Here is a 19903-nt window from a genome sequence, read left to right on the forward strand (position 1 = left end):
ACCGTCTATGTCTAACCTTTTCCCCATTGGGAAATCGCTATGTTTGGGGGCAGTTAGCCCTCGGGCGGCTTTCTAGTCTGTTACTTTCTCTTTGCCTTGTGTGGCCTCGAGGAGCTTAGGGCAGGTTTCCTAGACCTCCAGGTTTCTCTAGATAGGACGCATTGACGATGTTAAGTGAAAAAAATAAAGTGCCCGCATATATGTAGTATGCTACCCTTTGTCTATGAGAAAAGTGAAAAAAAGAAAATTATACGCCGTCTGTCAAAAAGAAACCCAGGAGTGTTAAACCAGAACTGATGAAATTGCCTGTATGGGTGAGTGCAAGGAGAGAGTGACAGTTTTCTGAGCGTACCTTTCTATATAATTATTTGGGGAACTCTGTTAACATTTTGGATATGTTTTCAAAACACAGGGGGAGGGACTTCCCTCGGGGTCCAACGGGAAACGCGCTTCCAATGCAGGGGGCCGGGGTTCGGTCCCTGGTCACGGAACTACACCCTGCATGCGTGCCGCAACTAAAGATCCCACAGGCCACAACTAAAGATCCCACGTGCCGCAACTAAGACCCGGCACAGCCAAAATCAAGGAAGGAAGGGGGAAGGAAAGAAAGAAAAACTGCTGCTTAAAAAAAAAAAAAAAAAAAAAATACAGCGGGAGGACTTCCCTGGTGGCGCGATGGTTAAGAATCCTCCCGCCAATGCAGGGGACACGGGTTCGTGCCCCGGTCCGGGAGGACCCCACATGCCGCGGAGCGGCTGGGCCTGTGAGCCATGGCCGCTGGGCCTGCGCGTCCGGAGCCTGTGCTCCGCAGCGGGAGAGGCCACAACAGTGAGAGGCCCGCGTACCGGGAGGGGGCGGGGGTGGAAAGCACACTTGAATGTAATTATGAGGAAATACAGGACAACCTAAAAACCAAGGATACTCTACAAAATAACTGGCCTGTAATTTTTTTAAATGCCTGCATAATGAAATAAAACGATGGGCCTGGGGATTATTTCAGATTAAAATGGGTTAAAGAGACAGGATACAGAATGCAACATGTGATTTTGAATTTTCCTTTGCTATAAAGGACATTCCTGAGACAATTGATAGAAATGGAATAATGTTTATAGAGTAAATAATAATATTGCATCCATGTTAATTTCTTGATTTTTATAATTATCCTGGGGTTAGATAAGAAGATGCTCTATTTTTAGGAAACACACACTAAGAAAGGAAACTTCCTGAGACAACCAGTAATCAAAAAAGGGTGCTTGGGACTTCCCTGGCGGTCCAGTGGTGTGGTTAAGCCTCCCCGCTTCCACTGCAGCTGGGCGTGGGTTCCATCCCTGGTTGGGGAACTTAAGATCCCGCATGCCCCACGGCGCAGCCAAAAAAGAAAAAAAGGGTGCTACAATACGTTTCCTCTGATCTTTTCGCAGTTAGGACCTCAGGAAACCTTCCCTGACCCTATAGTCTCCAGTCCTGTGTCTAGCCTCGCTTTGCTCCGTAGCACCGACCACAGTAGCATAATGCAGCACAAGGTCCACTGGAAGTCGACACACAATAGTTGAATCGTTTTGTTCACGTCTGGGGAGGATCCACTTGATCTCGAGAAAGACTCTTCACGTATGGAAGAGGAAAAGACAAACCCGGGCGGCTGAAAGAGGCAGCCTAGTCCCTCAGGACGAGAACGTGACATTTCCGTGCACTCGATTTTCGGAAACCGTTCAACACCCGTTCCCGGCCCACACATCTACCCCTTGCAGGAACGCTTTGCCCCGATAGTCTCTGTTCGTTTTTCTTTGCTGTTGCAAGATTCGATTACTACGTAATCTGAACGAAAGATCATGGATGAGGACTAAAACAACTTCATGTTAAACTGATGACGAAACTCTGATCTTACTATTTAACATTTGATTGACATTGTGTTCCGTGTCATTTTCACTGAAAGGAAGGTGAGACCACACTCGAGCTCCGACCTGCTCCTGAACTGCAGGGCGCCGGGCGCCGCGAGCTCCTGTCTTCCCGGGTCCCCCCTCCAGGTCCCGACTCGTCGCCGCTCGCCCACGCCCTCCCTCCGGAGACACCGGCGCATCTCGGTCGGGAATTAGTAGGTCCGTATCTCCCGCGGGAAAGAACGGGACGCCGAAAAGGTCCCGGCAGGGGCGTGGCGTGTGTAGATGAGGAGGCGCACAGAGGCTGCTGGTCCCACTCCGCCTGGGTCCTATCTAGAGAAACCTGCCCTAAGCTCCCCGAGGCCACACAAGGCAAAGAGAAAGTAACAGACTAGAAAGCCGCCCGAGGGCTAACTGCCCCCAAACATAGCGATTTCCCAATGGGGAAAAGGTTAGACATAGACGGTGCGAAAAGTGAAACCCCTCAATCTAACTTTAAACAAGAACCTAATGTTCATTCTAAGTCGAAGACTCTGAGCAGATCCCTCCTGCGTTCTCCCTGCTGTCCTCAGCCTGCGCGGGACTTCCGGAGAGGGGCGTGGCGTATGCAGATAGGGAGGCGCGCAGAGGCTGCTGGTCTCACACCGGCTGGGCTTCCGCGTCCTGCGTGTGGACAGCCGAGGACTCGCGAGGTTGTTCTCGGGGTGGGCGAAGCCGGAGCGAGGGGCATGCAGGGGCGGAGGGCACGGAGAGGGCGTGAGGGAAGTGAGCGTGCGTGAAGAGGTGGGCGATCGCGAGGGTGAGGGACGAGGGGGAGAACGGTGACTCATACTTACCTGGCAGGGGAGATACCATGATCACGAAGGTGGTTTTCCCAGGGCGAGGCTTATCCATTGCACTCCGGATGTGCTGACCCCTGCGATTTCCCCAAATGTGGGAAACTCGACTGCATAATTTGTGGTAGTGGGGGACTGCGTTCGCGCTTTCCCCTGATGTTTGTGGTTGTTTAATGGTAGACTGTCCGGTTTCCATTAGCGAGCAATCCGTTGTTTCAGTACGCTTCTGTCCTACTTGGTTGGGGTGTTTAGTGTAGTGTTCGCGTGTGGCTGTTAGTACTGTGAGAGGTGTTTCTGTGAGAGTTCTGTGGTGCTAGTCGCCGTACGCCTGTAGAAAGGCTGCTGCAGTGTGGTGGGCCGCGTAGTAAGATAAAATGTGACGGGGTGATTTCTGGTTTGGTTACTGTTATTTCAACCACCTAAATGGTTTTCTGTCGTCGACGCGTTTTCTGTTTACTGCGGTTTCTCGCCAGTAGTTTGAGCCGCCGGAGGGTAGTAAGGAAATCAGCTGAGAAGCAACGGAGCAGGGAAGTGTCCGCTGCTGTAATGCAAATAATACGAGCGAAAGCAGTTTATTACAATAAAGAGTAACGTAAAGAAGAACGGCGTTATATGCCTTGTGAATCCGAGAAATGACGTAATTGTGCTCGTTCCAGAAGAGGAGCATCCGCAGTTCTCGGGAACAGAGTTCGGAGAAGTAGGGGGAGAGCACGGAACTAACAGGTACGGAACACTACATGTGATAGTAGTTGAGTAAGGAGGGTTTACGGTGTAGAGCATTAAACTCGGTATCTCGAAGTAACGTCCGAGGGGCGAACGATCGTGAAACTGCGGCAATGTTGAGAATCACCTCGTTTAAAGGATAGAATGAAAGAAACACGGTGTTTTGTGAGGGCCCCGTGATTATTATCCCTGCTCTAGGCTTGGTTTCAGTCTCCGGTTGGGAAACTGGGGTTGCGCTACCCGACGGCCATGGATGGCCGGAGACCCATACATACAAAAAAATATGTATACGCATCCATCCACATGGGTAAAAGTTACTGATCTCAGGCTTAATTTAAAAACGAAATACAGACTTCCTCAGCAAGTTTTCGCCGTGACTCGAGGTACGAGTGGTCACACCCAGAGCGAAGCTTACTCATTGTTCTGCGGATGTTGACCGTTGTGATTTCCCTAAGTGTGGGGAACGGAACTGCATAATTTATGGCACTGGGGGACTGCCTTTGTGCTCTCCTCTGTGTTTTGTAGCTTCATTTTTTAAAATTTATTTTTCAGTCTCAGTTTATCATGCTGTGTATTATGTCCTCATGACTTATTTATGAGTGGGATTTGTGTCTCTTCACGTGCCCTACCACAGATTTTAGCAACCTCCCACCGTCTCTCCACCCTTGGCAACGACCAATTTGCTCTATGTATCTAACCTATAAAACTGGGTTTATAGATATTTATTATTCTTTTTTCGCTGCGTTTGGGTCTTCACTGTTGCGCGCAAGCCTTCTCTAGTTGTGGGGGGTGGGGGCTTCTCATTGCAGTGGTTTCTCTTGTTGCGGAGCAGGGGCGCTAGAGCGCCCGGGGGCTCAGCAGTTGTGGCTCGCGGGCTCCAGAGCGCAGGATCAGTAGTTGCGGCGCACGGGCTTAGTTGCTCCGTGGCACGTGGGGTCTTCCCCGCCCAGGGCTCGAACCGGGGCTCCGCTTTTTCTATAATGTCACCGGGAATGTGCAAGCCGAGGGTTGGTGAGCTGATCCTGATACTCTTCTATCCAGCAGCAGCGAAACACAGAATTTCACTTATTTTTAAATTTTTTATAAATTCATTTTATTTTTGGCTGCGTCGGGTCTTCGTTGCTGCACCCGGGCTTTCTCTAGTTGCGGCGAGCGGGGGCTTCTCATTGCGGTGGCTTCTCTTGTTGGGCAGCACTGGCTCTAGGCGCGCGGGCTCCGTAGTGGTGGCCCTCGGGCTTGGTTGCTCCGCAGCAGGTGCGCTCTTCCCGGTCCAGTCCTCGAACCCGTGTCCCCTGCATTGGCTGGCGGATTCTAAACCACTGCACCAGCAGGGAAGACCCTCACTTCTTATTTTTACAGTATTGAATAGCTCTGCGCTTCTCAGCAGTTTTCCTTTCAACAACCCCACCCACCCACCCACCCACCCACCGGAAGAGAAACATCATTTTGACCTGAACTTCCATAGTTTTACTACGGAACATTAAGAATATTGTAAACACTTTCTCCCCCAGTTGGAGCCTCACTGACCTACAGATAGGCTTGACACCCTTCTTTTTTTTTTTTTTTTTTTTTTTTTTTTTTGTGCGGTACACGGGCCTCTCACTGCCGTGGCCTCTCCCGTTGCGGAGCACAGGCTCCGGACTCGCAGGCCCAAGCCGCTCCGCGGCATGTGGGATCCTCCCGGACCGGGGCACGAACCCGTGTCCCCCTGCATCGGCAGGCGGACTCCCAACCACTGCGCCACCAGGGAAGCCCCGACACACTTTCTTTTTTCTCACAAATTTCCTCTCCTGCCATCCTCCACTCTCACCGCATAAACTCCTAATCCCTCAGTCCCTTGCTTCCCACCGCAGCCAACGTTGACTCCCCAGGCCATTCCCACAGCCTGGGTTGCAGAGCATAAAGCATCATCCGAGGGAAACCCCAGACTGCCCATTGCTGGCTTGTCTCTGCCACTAGGCGTCTTCCCGTCGCACCTTTGCGGCCCTCAGGCAGGAGATGGTTAAGAAGTTTTACGAATGCCACAACTCACCAGGGCTGGCTATTTTTATCAGGGACTAGCAGTGAGCTATGGAATAAACCTTTCAATTGTTATGGACGTACAAAGGAAATCCCTCCCGTATGACCTCGACGGAGTAACATACATTCTTTCCCTTATCTGTACGTTTTGTCAGTGAGAAGACCCTCGGACAGTCATCCACTCATTAATACATGTGTTTAGTAAGCACCCCTCACCTCCCCACACTCACGTGCAGCACACAATTGCTGCTTCCTGTCTACGCCCACCCCGTCAGTGAACCAAAGGGCCAAGGGATGTACTTTCCACTGTACTTCTTTCCCAGAAAAAGGCCACCTCCGTAGAAACACATTAGCTGACGGATGTGTGAAAAATTGTGTAGCTTTTTGCTCTGAACTTGCTATTTTTTTTTAGCATTTACACAGCATCTTCACATTTCCAAAGCACTGTACCAACATTTATTAATCCTCACAACACCCCTGTGAGGTAGGTCAATATGTCTTTTACGGTAGAGAAATAGGCAGACAGGTCGAGTGAACCTTGTGGTCTGAGGCCACAAGGGCAGTCACTGAAGGGACTGCTCCTGAATCCAGAAGCTACGGCCCTCCACCCCACGTTCACCCACTGGTGGGCATCGCAGGGGCATATTCTCACCAGTGATGGGGACATGGAGGACAAAACAATCTCTCAGGCAACACAAACATCAACAGTTCAAACGCACTGAGGAACGTAAATAAGAGAGAAACATTGAGACAGCACACCAGTGAGGCAAGAGACATGCGGCAGAAAAGGCTGGAATCATAGCGACTAGTCCTGAGATCCAGGCAGGTGTTCTTAAAAACGGTTTGGGAAAACAAACTAGGAACGCGGTGGAAGGGTCACCAACCCAGATGCCTGTGGTTTCCACATGGGAAACAACTTAAGTGTGGAAAAATCCAACCACGCAATCTAATTTTAAACTAGGAATAACAATGTTCGTTCACATTAGAAAGGCCAATAATATCTGTAATGTAGCTACTGACAGTATCCTTTTTGTACTGCCACTTTTATTCCAAATATTCCAACTTTTCCCCCACTGACAAGTGCTGTTCCCTATAGCACGCCTCTCTCTACATACCAGTCTATTCACTGGTGTATGTTGCACGGTTAATTAGCTGAACTAGGGCTGGAATCCTGGAAAGCACCACAGACCATACTCTCTGTTCCTGTTTTAGAAACAGCTGTCTCTAACCTGTCTCTGCCCAATTCCATCTTATATGAAGTGCTAAAAGCACACAGAGAAGCAGTTCATTCTTTTGTGAAGTGGTGAACTTGGTTCAATATGCCATTTTAAAAGAAATAAGAAAAAAGAAAAACTAAGACCTGCACTGTAAAAGCATAATATAGGAGATTATAGCTACTCCAAATTTTAGAGTGACCACAGAGTTAAGAACTATTACTGTTATCACTGTTTATTTGACAATAGTTCGTTTAGTCTACAAGTTTAAGGCAAACATACTAATGCATTTGCTTTTCTTCAGAAATCATACTTATAAAGATTACGTAAAGTCTGTCCCAAAACTTCTAAGAAACGTTCATTAATTAAAAATAAGTCTCATTAAGATGCTTTGCCAGGATACAAGAGTGAACTAAGGTGGTGTACAATGTTTTTTTTAAAACACAATTCAAAAAAGGTAACGGCAATCCTTATCTTGTTTACACAATGTATTTTGAAAGGGTTAAACTTCAGAAATTACTTAAAAGTAAATAAGATTGGCAGCCATAAGGAATACTATTCATAAAATAAGCACAGTTCTAGAGGCTACTTAAAAAAAGGCAGTACTTTGGGCTTCTGAAGAGGAGGAGGGCGCGATGATCATCAACTGTCCGCGGCGCAGGCGCGCAGGTCCCATCATGCAGCCCACAGCACCCGAGGGCGGCACCGCGCCACTGTTTCTCAGAAAAAGGGAGAGTAGATGCACTTTGTCAGCTGTTTCTTTTGTTTCCAGTGAGCAGTAAATGTCTAGCATCATTAAGAAAAGAAATAAAATCTGACGGAAGGCAGCCCTTTTTAACTGGAAGGCAGAGTGTGGCTTATGTGTCTCCATTTAACACTGCCAGGCAGTTCTGCAGCAACTGTAAGTTACCCTAAAAAGGGAGGGAAAATAAATGAAGTTCAAACAGTGTGAAAGACTCTTACTGAAAATATACAGTATTAGAAATCACGTAACTTTACATTTAAGATATCAGAATTTTGAAAAGTCATTTATTATATACAAATAAAGGTTTAAAGACGTAAAATTACAGAATTTGTTCCATGCACAATATTTTCCACATACCAGATTGTTCAGTAAATTTCTGTCTAGAACAATATTAATATTTGGCATGCTCCAGTGAGGGTTATAAAATATGCCCTTTGTATGCAGATTACTCCACTGAGTATGTTCTGATTGTTAGACAGGTTCTTATCACATTCCTTTAGCCATTAAAATATAGCATTAGATTTACAGCACTTTTTATAAAAATAGTAAGATTACATACAGAAGTATTCTATAAAATTCATACCTAAATGCCCATTTGTAAAACATATGAACTGGCACTCACATTTAGAGACATATAAAGGCAAATTTAAGTATATTTAGGTTACATTAATATATAAACAGGAATGAAGGAAAACCTCCTCCTTAGAGTAGAAAGTCAACTAAAACGTATAAAGAAAGATGGAATTAGAAAATGACCATCTGACGATCGTCATCATCATCATAATTGACTCAAGCAAAAATCATGAATGGATGCCAAAAGCAGTATGGGACTAAAATGCCAATACTGTAGCCATCAGCTATGTGCAGCTGCATAATTAAAATTTCTGTTAATTAAAATTAAATAAAAACTCAGTTCCTCAGTTGCATTACCCACATTTCAAATCTTCAATAGCCACACATGACTAGTGCCAACCACACTGGACAGTGCTGATTACAAAATATTCCCACCATGGCACAAAGTTTTATTGGTCGGTGCTGGTTAAGTGACGGGGTATTTAACAGTCTCGGGTACCTCCCCACAGAATACTTCTTAATCCAAAGTATAAAATATCAACTTTGCCACTGTGAAGCCTGCAGACATCACTTTAAGCAAATGATCAAAGTTGTACATTGCCAGTAAGGCAACTGATCAACAGCATGTGCCTCCTCCTGTGTGATGCACCAAGAAGATCTGACATCACTTCTGGGTGGAATTCCTGTCCAAAGTGCACAACCTAGACCCACTAATTAGACAAACCCAAAGTGAGGGGCATTCTATAGGCCTGTGCTTTAACAGTGTCCAATGTTATGAAATACAAAGATTCAGCAACTTTTCCAGATTACAGAAGTCTAAGAAGACACGTGCACTGAATGCAACACATTCTCTTGAATTTCCTTTTGCCATTAAGGACATTATTGGGACAACTGGGGAAATGTGAATAAAGGCCTCTGGATTAGATAACAGAATTATGTTGATATTAATTTCCTCAACTTTATAACTGTACTGAGTAATTACTTGATTTTAGGAAATTCACATTTAAATGTATAAGAGGGAAAAATCATCATATATGCAGCTTATTCATATGGTTTAAGACAAAAACAGGTGTGTATAGGGGTGTGTGTGAGTGTGAGTGTGAGTGTGTGTGTGTGTGTGTGTAAAGAGAAACGGGGAGGAAGGGAGGGAAAAGGACAAAGCAGATGCGATAATATGTACATTTGGGGAATCTGGGTGAAAAGTATCCAGGAATTCTTTGTACTTTCCTTGCAATGTTCCTGAAAATCTAAAATTAAGTGAAAAATAAACATTAAACATTTTTAGGTGTTCAAGTTACTGTCAATTCTTGGCCAGTATAAGAACAGAACTGTGGGGCTTCCCTGGTGGCGCAGTGGTTGAGAGTCCGCCTGCCGGTGCAGGGGACACGGGTTTGTGCCCCGGTCCAGGAAGATCCCACATGCCGCGGAGCGGCTGGGCCTGTGAGCCATGGCCGCTGAGCCTGCGCGTCCGGAGCCTGTGCTCCGCAACAGGAGAGGCCACAACAGTGAGAGGCCCGTGTACTGAAAAAAAAAAAAAAAAAAAAAAAAAAAGAACAGAACTGTGACAAATGACTTTGAGCCTGTCTACAGTTATGAAATTACCTTCTTAGATATACTTCTTACAGGTATATTCCTCAAGTGGGACCGCTGAGTCACAGGATGCACATTCTGCAGGCTGACACCTGCCAAACTGCCCCTGCCAAAGGTGGACCTAACTCTGCAACTACAACCGGGTACACAGGGACTCACATCACACCCTCACAGTTGGCTCATCAGTTGTTTTTTTTTTAATTGCCCTATCACACACTTTTTACTTCCTTAATAAAGAATCTGAGCCTATTTTCAAGGACACAAAAGTGACCTAACTACCTAGTTAACTAGATTTCAATTATGTGGCAAAGACATATATACCAGTTACAATAAATAAAATCCAAAGTAGTTTCAAACCATATCGTTGTACATTTAACTATTACCTACTCTTTTGGGAATAATTTATGTGGATCCTGGGACCAAAATGAGACTTTGTTCAGATTTACAAAGTCATTAAGAAATCTCAGACCACAGAGTAGAGTTGCCCAACCTCAGCACTCTCGACATTTGGGCTGTGTGATCCTTCCTCATGGGGGCTGTCCGTCTATCATAGGACGTTGAGCAGCACTCCTGGCCTCTACCCACTACACACCAGCAGTGACCCCCCAACCCCCAGATGTGACAACCACAAATGTCTCCAGAAATTGCTAAATGTCTCCTGGGGGGCAAAATCACCACCAGTTAAGAACCACTGGACTAGAAGAGCTATCAGAAATTTGAACACAGAGAACACATTTCAGGAAGAATTTGAAAAAGTACAGAATCTGGAAACCAGAGGATGACATCAATCTAAAGCAGGGTCAGCAAACTTTTTTTGTAAAGGGTTATTAAATAGTAAACATTTTAGACTTTGAGAGACATTTGGTCTCTGTTTCAACTACTCAACTTTGCTGTAGTAGCATGAAAGCAATCATAGACAAAGCATAAGTGAATAAGCTTAAGTGCATATGCTTGGCTGTATTCCAAAAAACCTTAATAGGTTAAATTTGAGTTTCATACAATTATCACATGTCATGAAATATTATTCTTTTGATCTTTTTATTTTTATAATCATTTAAAAATATGAATGCCATTCCTGGCTCACAGGCTGTACAAAATAGGTTGTAGTTTGATAGTTTATAACCTCTGTAAAAAGAACAAAAACAGTGAACACTGGAAAACAACACAGGCTCAATAAGAATAAATTATGCCAGGCTTATCAAAAATTTTTTTTTTTCCTTTTTTTTGGGCCACACTGCATGGCATGCGGGATCTTAGTTCCCCAACCAGGGATCGAACCCATGCCCCCTGCAGGGGAAATGCAGTCTTAACCACTGGACCACCAGGGAGGTCCACACATTTTCTTCTGTCAGGGTTATTAGCCCAGCAAATCAGACAACGTATATGTTGATTTTAATGAGTAACTTGATACTCCTTATGTCCTTCACAGATAAAATGGGAAAAATAATGGTTGATAATAGTATAAATGAATTCATAACTATCCAAATAAATATAACCAAAGAATATTAATTAAGTTAATATCAATTAGTATAGAAAGAAAGGGACTCAATTTTTTTTGGTGCCACTTACTTTCAAAAGGTAGGTTAACAAATAGTGATTCCTTTAATCCTGATCAACCTTTTAAATCAAAACTTAGATGAAGACATAAAAGGGAGTTCATACAAATTACAAATGTCCATCACTTGACAGGATAAACTAGTATAATAGTCAAATACTATATGATCAAACCCAAGTTTCCAAAAGATCTCAATGTGCTAGGCTAAGACAAGCAAGCTTAAATTTAACAGACATAGGGCCTCCCTGGTGGCGCAGTGGTTGAGAGTCCGCCTGCCGATGCAGGGGATACGGGTTCGTGCCCCGGTCTGGGAGGATCCCACATGCCGCGGAGCGGCTGGGCCCGTGAGCCATGGCCGCTGAGCCTGCGCGTCCGGAGCCTGTGCTCCGCAACAGGAGAGGCCACAACAGTGAGAGGCCCGCATACCGCAAAAAAGAAAAAAAAAAAAAAAAAAAATAACAGACATAAACATGGCCTGCAATTACATTTTTAAAGTAAGTGCTCAATAAATGAAAAAGTTCTAGACAGCCATTGTACAACAACATGAATATACTTAATACTACTTAACTGTACACTTAAAAATGGTTAAGATGGTAAATTTTATGTTATGTGTTGTTTACCATAAAAATGAAAATAATTACTAAAAAAATTAAATACACAACCACAGGGCGGAGGTTCAAGAAGTGAGAGAGAAAAAAAGTGAGATTATAGCCAAATCAAGCTGGTGCAATATGGCAGTTAAAAAAAACCATATCTTACACATATAAAACATACTTGGAGGGGAGGGATAAATTAGGAATTTGGGAGTAACATACACACTACTATATATAAAACAGATAAACAACAAGGACCTACTGTATAGCACAGGGAACTATACTCAATATTCTATAATAACCTCTATGGAAAAATAATCTGAAAAAGAATATATACATATATATATGTATAACTGAATCACTTTGCTGTACACCCGAAACCAACACATTATAAATCAACTATACTTCAATGAAAAATAAATTAGTTAAAAAAAATAGAATAGGGTCTTCCCTGGTGGCTCAGTGGTTAAGAATCCGCCTGCCAATGCAGGGGACACGGGTTTGAGCCCTCGTCTGGGAAGATCCCACATGCCGCGGAGCAACTAAGCCCATGCTCCACAACTACTGAGCCCACGTGCCACAGCTACTGAAGCCTGTGCACCTAGAGCCCATGCTCTGCAACAAGAGAAGCCACCGCAATGAGAAGCCTGAGCAACTCAAAGAAGAGTAGCCCCCGCTCGCCACAACTGGAGAAAACCCACGTGCAGCAGAGAAGACCCAACACAGCCATAAATAAAAAATAAAGTTTAAAAAAAAATAGAATAAAACATGCTGTAAGAAGAAATGTGAATAATCATTCTATGTATGTAAATGTGTTTCCATTTTCAGGTATAATATTTTAAAAGAGCAATGACAGTAGGGCAATAATACAATAAAAATCTTGTTGAGGTGTATGGGATGAAAAATATTTAGCCAAAGGATGTCTGGCATGGAGAAGAGAAGATATAGAGAATATGAAGGATTTAAATATCTGAAGGGTAAACTGTGAAAGAGGAATTAAACGTATGTCACAGTTACACAGAAATAAATTCGTGCTCATTATAGAGTATACCAAAAATCTCAGTGTAGTTTTTTTTTTTTTTTTTTTTTTGCAGTACGCGGGCCTCTCACTGCTGTGGTCTCTCCCGTTGCGGAGCACAGGCTCCGGACGCGCAGGCTCAGCGGCCATGGCTCACGGGCCTAGCTGCTCTGCAGCATGTGGGATCTTCCTGGACCGGGGCACGAACCTGTGTCCCCTGCATCGGCAGGCGGACTCTCAACCACTGCACCACCAGGGAAGCCCTCAGTGTAGTTTTACGCTTTAATAACTTTAGACTTATAAATTTATCACAAAATAACATGTAAAAGTTTTTTAAAATTTCTTTAATATTTACAGTTTGGGGAATTTTGAATACATTTAAAATTTTCAGTCCCTTTGAAGATGGCAAATGTTAAATAAAATTTTAAGTGATGTTTTTATTAAGTAAGATTTTTTTTTAACAACTAGTTAAAAAATGATACTGTTTTTCCATATTAGGTACTAGAGCCTTGCAAAGCTGACCGTTAGAGACATTATAGATATTTTTCTTGTTTAAGTTAGATAACCTTTAAAATCCCTCTCAATTCTAAGATTCTCTATTTTTAAAATTAGTATAAAGTTTCATAACTGACTCATTTCTAAGTTATAAGTCACTTAAATTATTAAATCTTTAATATGATACTACCTTTGCATGCTTCAGTTCTAACTCTGCCAGTTCCACTAAATTTTTTCTGAATGCAGCAACTCTTCTTGTCTTAAAATCTATAAGCTCTGTGAACAAAACAAATTAGGATTAACTATTTATATAATAGTTAAAACATACGTTATGATTAAAGGTTAATATAAGAGTACCTTGTTTTGCAGATTCAGATATTTTTTCAAATTTCTGACAACATAACTGTTGGGACGTTTCGGCCTGCAGAACATCTTTATTTTTTGCTCTTGCTTTATCCAGTGCTTTATTAGCATTTTCATAATCCACTAGTGACCTAGATCTTCGATACAGGAGATCCTATAAAACAGAATACTTCACGATAATATATGCTGCATGTTTCTAGTAGCTGCCCTCAGCCACCGCCACCCCCATCACCAGAACTAACACACAGTGAATGCCACATGTCATTCTTCTAAATTTTTTTGGTAACAGCTTTATTGAGATATAATTCAAATCACCACATGACTCACTCATTTATTTATTTTAAAAATTTATTTATTTATTTGGTTGTGCCAGATCTTAGTTGCAGCAGGCGGGCTCCTTAGTTGCGGCTTGCCAGCTCCTTAGTTGTGGCATGTGAACTCTTAGTTGTGGCATGCATGTGGGATCTAGTTCCCTGACCAGGGATTGAACCTGGGCCCCCTGCATTGGGAGCTCAGAGTCTTAACCACTGTGCCACCAGGGGAGTCCCTAGCTCACTCATATAAGTGCACGATTCAATGGTTTGTAGTATGCTCACAGAGTTGTGTAACCATCACTAGCCTCAATTTTAGAACATTTTCGTCACCCAAAAAGAAACCAGGTCCTTTAGCAGTCACTCTCTATTTCCTTCCACACCCCCCACCTCCAGCCATGGACAACCATTAATCTGCTTTCTGTCTCTATAGATTTGCCTATTTTGGACATTTCGTTAAAAAAGGAATCAGGGACTTCCCTGGTGGCGCAGTGGATAAGACTCCACGCTCCCAATGCAGGGGGCCCGGGTTCGATCCCTGGTCAGGGAACTAGATCCCACGTACATGCCACAACTAAGAGTTCGCATGCCACAACTAAGGCTCCCACCTGCCACAACTAAGGAGCCCGCCTGCTGCAACTAAGACTCTTCACAACCAAATAAATAAATACATAAAATATTTTTAAAAGAAATCATATGATATGTGGCCTTTTGTATCTGGCTTTTTTTTTTTTTTTCCTTTTTGGCTATGCTGCGGCTTGTGGGATCTTAAGTTCCCTGACCAGGGATTGAACCTGGGCTCTCAGCAGTGAAAATGTAGAGTCCTAAACACCGGATCGCCAGGGAATTCCCATGTCTGGCTTTTTCACTTAGCATAAAGTTTCAAGTTCATCCATTTTATAGCATGAATCAGTACTTCATTCCTTTTATTGCTAAATCATATTTCATTGTATGGACATACCGCATTGATTTATACCGTCAGCTGACAGACATTTGGTTTGTTTCCACTTTTTGGCTATTTCATAATAATGCTGTTAAGAACATGTGTGTACAAGTTTTTGTGTGGACATGTTTTAACGTTTCATTTCTCTTTCATATCTCATTACTTAGGAGTGGAATTACTGGGTCACCTTGTAACTCTATGTTGAATCTTTTGAGAAATTGCCAGACTATTTCCAAAGTGACCACACCATTTTACATTTTCCCACCAAAACTATATGAGGGGGTCCAATTTCTCCACAGCCTTGTCAATACTGTTATGTCTTTTTGATTGCAGCCACCTAGTAGGTGTGAAGTGATATAGCACTGTGGTTTTAATGTGCATTTCCCTGAGGGCTAAAGATGTTGAGCATCTTTTTACGTATTTATTGGCCACTTGTATATCTTCTTTGTCTTTTGCCCACTTTTTTTTTTTTTTTTTTTTGCGGTACGCGGGCCTCTCACTGTTGTGGCCTCTCCCATTGCGGAGCACAGGCTCCGGACGTGCAGGCCCAGCGGCCATGGCTCACGGGCCCAGCCGCTCCCCAGCATGTGGGATCTTCCCGGACCGGGGCACAAACCCGTGTCCCCGGCATCGGCAGGCGGACTCTCAACCACTGCACCACCAGGGAAGCCCTTTTGCCCACTTTTTAATTGGACTCTTTGTCGTTTTACTGTTTTAAGGCAATCCAGAAGTTTTATGTTTATGTTTTCTTCTAAAAATGTTATAGTTTGGGCTCTTACATTTAGATCTTTGATCCATTTTGAGTAAATTTTCTATCCATGGTGTGAGGAAAGTCCAACTTTATTCTTTTTCATGTGACCATTCAGTTGTCCTGGTACCTTTTGTTGAAAGTCTATTATTTTCCTCACTATATTGTTTTAGCACTCTGTCAAAAATCAATTGACTGTTTCATCAGCAAAATAGGAATAGAAGTAACACTCTCAACTTGATAAAGAACATCTACAAAAAACCTACAGCTAACATCATACTTAATAGAGAAAAACTAGAAGCTTTCCCACTAATATCAGGAACAACACACAGATGTCCCATCTCACCACTCTTTCTCAATATTGTACTGTAGATCCTAGCTAATGCAATAAGAAAAAGAAATAAAAAGTATACAGATTGGAAAGGAAGAAACAAAACCGTCTTTTGTTTACAGATGACAGATAACAAGACTGTTTATATAGAAAAACTCCTGGAATTAATAAATGAGTAAAATAAAGTTTTACGAGATAACATCAGTATACAAAAGTAGATTGCTTTCTTGTATACCAGCAATGAACAAGTGAAATCTGAAATTAAAAACACAATACCATTTACATTAATTAGCACTCCAGAGAATGAAATACTTAGGTATTAAGCTAACAAAGCATGTACAACTTTTGAGGAAAACTATAAAACTCTGATAAAAGGAATCAAAGAACTAAATAAATGGAGAGATATTCCATGTTCATGGATAGGGAGACTCAATATTGTCAAAATCAGTTCTTTCCAAATTGATCTACGGATTCAACAGAACCCCAATCAAAATCCTGGCACGTTATTTTGTAGACATCAACCAATTGATTCTAAAGTTTGTGTGGAAAGGCAAAAGACACAGAGTAACACAACAGTGAAGGAGAAAAACAAAGTCAGAGGACTAACACTACCTACTTTAAACCTTTCTATAAAACTACAGTAATCTAGACAGTGTGGTACTGGTCAAAGAACAGACAAATAGATCAATACAATAGAATAGAGAGCCCAGCACTAGACTCACACAAATAGAGCCAACTAATCTTTTGACAGAGGAACAAACGCAATACAATGGAGAAAAGATAATCTTTTCAACAAATGGTGCTGGGAAAACTGGATATCCACATGCAAAGAAACGAATTTATACTCAGCCCTTACAGCCTTCATGAAAATTAACTCAATGGATCATAGACCTAAATGTAAAATGCAAAACACAGGAGAAAATCCATATGACCTTGGGCTTGGTGATGACTTTCTAGATACAACACCAAAGGGATGATCCAAGAAAGAAATAATTGGTAAGTTGGGCTTCTTTAATTAAAAATTGCTGGGACTTCCCTGGTGGCACAGTGGTTAAGAAGCCGCCTGACAAGGCAGGGGACACGGGTTCGAGCCCTGGTCCGGGAAGATCCCACATGCCACGGAGCAACTAAGCCTGTGTGCCACAACTACTGAGCCTGCGCTCTACAGTCCGTGAGCCACAACTACTGAGCCTGCGTGCCATAACTGAGGAAAGCCCACACGCCCTAGAGCTCACGTGTCACAACTACTGAGCCCATGTGCCACAACTACTGAAACCTGTGTGCTCTAGGGCCCGCGTGCTGCAACTACTGAGTCTGCGAGCTGCAACTACTGAAGCCTGTGCACCTAGAGCTCGTGTTCTGCAACAAGAGAAGCCACCGCAATGAGAAGCCCGCGCACTGCAACGAAGAATAGCTCCCTGGGGCTTCCCGGGTAGCGCAGTGGTTTAGAGTCCACCTGCCAATGCAGGGGACGCGGGTTCGTGCCCCAGTCCGGGAGGATCCCACATGCCATGGGACGGCTGGGCCCGTGAGCCATGGCCGCTGGGCCTGTGTGTCCGGGGCCTGTGCTCTGCAACAGGAGAGGCCACGGCAATGAGAGGCCCACGTACGGCAAAAAAAAAAAAGAGTAGCCCCCACTTGCCACAACTAGAGAAAGCCTGCATGCAGCAGCAAAGACCCAACGCAGACAAAAATAAATAAATAAATAAAATTAAAATTAAATTAAATTAAATTAAAAATGTCTGCTCAGCAAAAGACAGTGTCAAGAAGACAAGCCACCAGACCAAGAAAAAAATTTTACAAGATATTTGATAAAAAGGACTGCTATCCAAAATACACAAAGAACTCTTAAAACTTAACCACCCAAGTAAAGAATCAGCCAAAGACCTTTTTTTTCAAGACAGACACCTCACCAAAGAAGACACAGAGTTGGCATATAATAAGCTTGTGAAAAGATGCTTCACATCAAATGTCATCAAGGAAATGCAAATTAAAACCACATACCACACACCTTGTTAGAATGGCCAAAATCTACAATTCTGACAATACCAAATGCTGGTGAGGAAGTTAAGCAACAGGAACTCTCATTCATTGCTGGTGAGAATGCAATGATATAGGCACTTTGGAAGACAGTTAGACAGAACTAAACATACTCTTATCATACGATCTAGTGATTACGCTCCTTGCTATTTATTACTCAAAGGAGTTGAAAACTTATGTTCACACAAAAACCTGCACATGGATGTTTACAGCAGGTGTACTGATAACTGCCAAAACTTAGAAGCAACCAAGATGTCCTTCAGTAGGTCAGTGGATAAATAAAGTTGATATATCATGGCAACAGAATGTTATTAAGTGCTAAAGAGAAATGAGCTATTAAGCCATGAAAAGACATAGAGGAAACTTAAATGCACATTACTAAATGAAGAAGCCAATATGAAAAGACCCAACTACATGATATTTTGGAAAAGGCAAAAAACTATGAAGGCAATTAAAAAATCAACGGGTTAGGAGGAAGGCGAGTGAATAGATGGAACACAGGATTTCTGGGGCAGTAAAATTATTCTGTAAAATCAAGCCTCGGTAACCCTCGGTAAATTTAAGAAAATTGAAAAAAAAAAAAACCAGTTAAAAGAAAATTGAAATTGTATCAAGTATCTTTTCTGACCATAACACTATGAGACTAGATTTCAATTACAGGAAAAAAACTGTAAAAAATACAAACATATGGAGGCTAAACAATACGTTACTAAATAACCAAGAAATCACTGTAGAAATCAAACAGGAAGTCAAAAAATACCTAGAAACAAAAGACAATGAAAACATGATGACCCCAAACCTATGGGATGCAGCAAAAGCAGTTCTAAGAGGGAAATTTATAGCACTACAATTCTACCTCAAGAAACAAGAAAAATCTCAAATAAACAACCTAAACTTACACTTAAAGCAATTAGAGAAAAGAAAAACAAAAAACCCCCAAAGTTAGCAGAAGGAAAGAATTCATAAAGATTAGATAAGAAATAAATGAAAAAGAAATGAAGGAAACAATAGCAAAGATCAATAAAACTAAAAGCTGGTTCTTTGAGAAGATAAACAAAATTGATAAACCATTAGCCAGACACATCAAGAAAAAAAGGAAGACAAATCAACAGAGTTAGAAATGAAAAAGGAGAAGTTAACAACTGACACTGCAGAAATACAAAGGATCATGAGAGACTACTACAAGCAACTGTATGCCAATAAAATAGACAACCTGGAAGAAATGTACAAATTCTTAGAAAAATACAAGCTTCCAAGACTGAACCAGGAAGAAATAGAAAATATGAACAGAACAATCACAAGCACTGAAACTGAAACTGATTAAGAATCTTCCACCAAACAAAAGCCCAGGACCAGATGGCTGGCTTCACAGGTGAATTCTATTGAATATTCAGAAAAGAGCTAACACCTATCCTTCTCAAACTTTTCCAAAATACAGCAGAAGGAGGAACACTCCCAAACTCATTCTACGAGGTCACCATCACCCTGATACCAAAACCAAAGATGTCACAAAAAAACTACAGGCCAATGTTACTGATGAACATAGATGCAAAAATCCTCAACAAAATACTAGCAAACAGAATCCTACAGCACATTAAAAGGACCATACACCATGATCAAGTGGCGTTTATCCCAGCAATGCAAGGATTCTTCAATATACGCAAATCAATGTGATACACCATAGTAACAAATTAAAGGATAAAAACCATATGATAATCTTAACAGATGCAGAAAAAGCTTTTGACAAAATTCAACACTCATTTATGATAAAAACTCTCCAGAAAGTGGGCATAGAGGGAACCTACCTCAACATAATAAAGGCCATATGTGACAAACCCACAGCCAACATCATTCTCAATGGTGAAAAACTGAAACCATTTCCTCTGAGATCAGGAACAAGACAAAGGAGCTGGGGCTTCCCTGGTGGCG

The 19903-nt window shown here is 42.5% G+C and overlaps 1 protein-coding gene across 1 annotated transcript in view; it reads right to left on the minus strand.

The window, feature by feature from the left end:
- Nucleotides 1-6888: 6888 nt before the first annotated feature.
- SNX6 (sorting nexin 6) overlaps nucleotides 6889-19903 on the minus strand; it is a 63465-nt gene continuing 50450 nt past the window's right edge. Inside the window, 3 exon segments of the mRNA XM_082616737.1 lie at nucleotides 6889-7580; nucleotides 13429-13514; nucleotides 13596-13755. Coding sequence (XP_082472863.1) covers nucleotides 7527-7580; nucleotides 13429-13514; nucleotides 13596-13755 — 300 coding nt within the window. The 3' untranslated portion in view covers nucleotides 6889-7526.

Source organism: Mesoplodon mirus (genome assembly GCF_964341445.2).
Source record: "Mesoplodon mirus genome assembly, chromosome: 4".
In the NCBI taxonomy this organism is placed as follows: Eukaryota; Metazoa; Chordata; class Mammalia; order Artiodactyla; family Ziphiidae; genus Mesoplodon; species Mesoplodon mirus.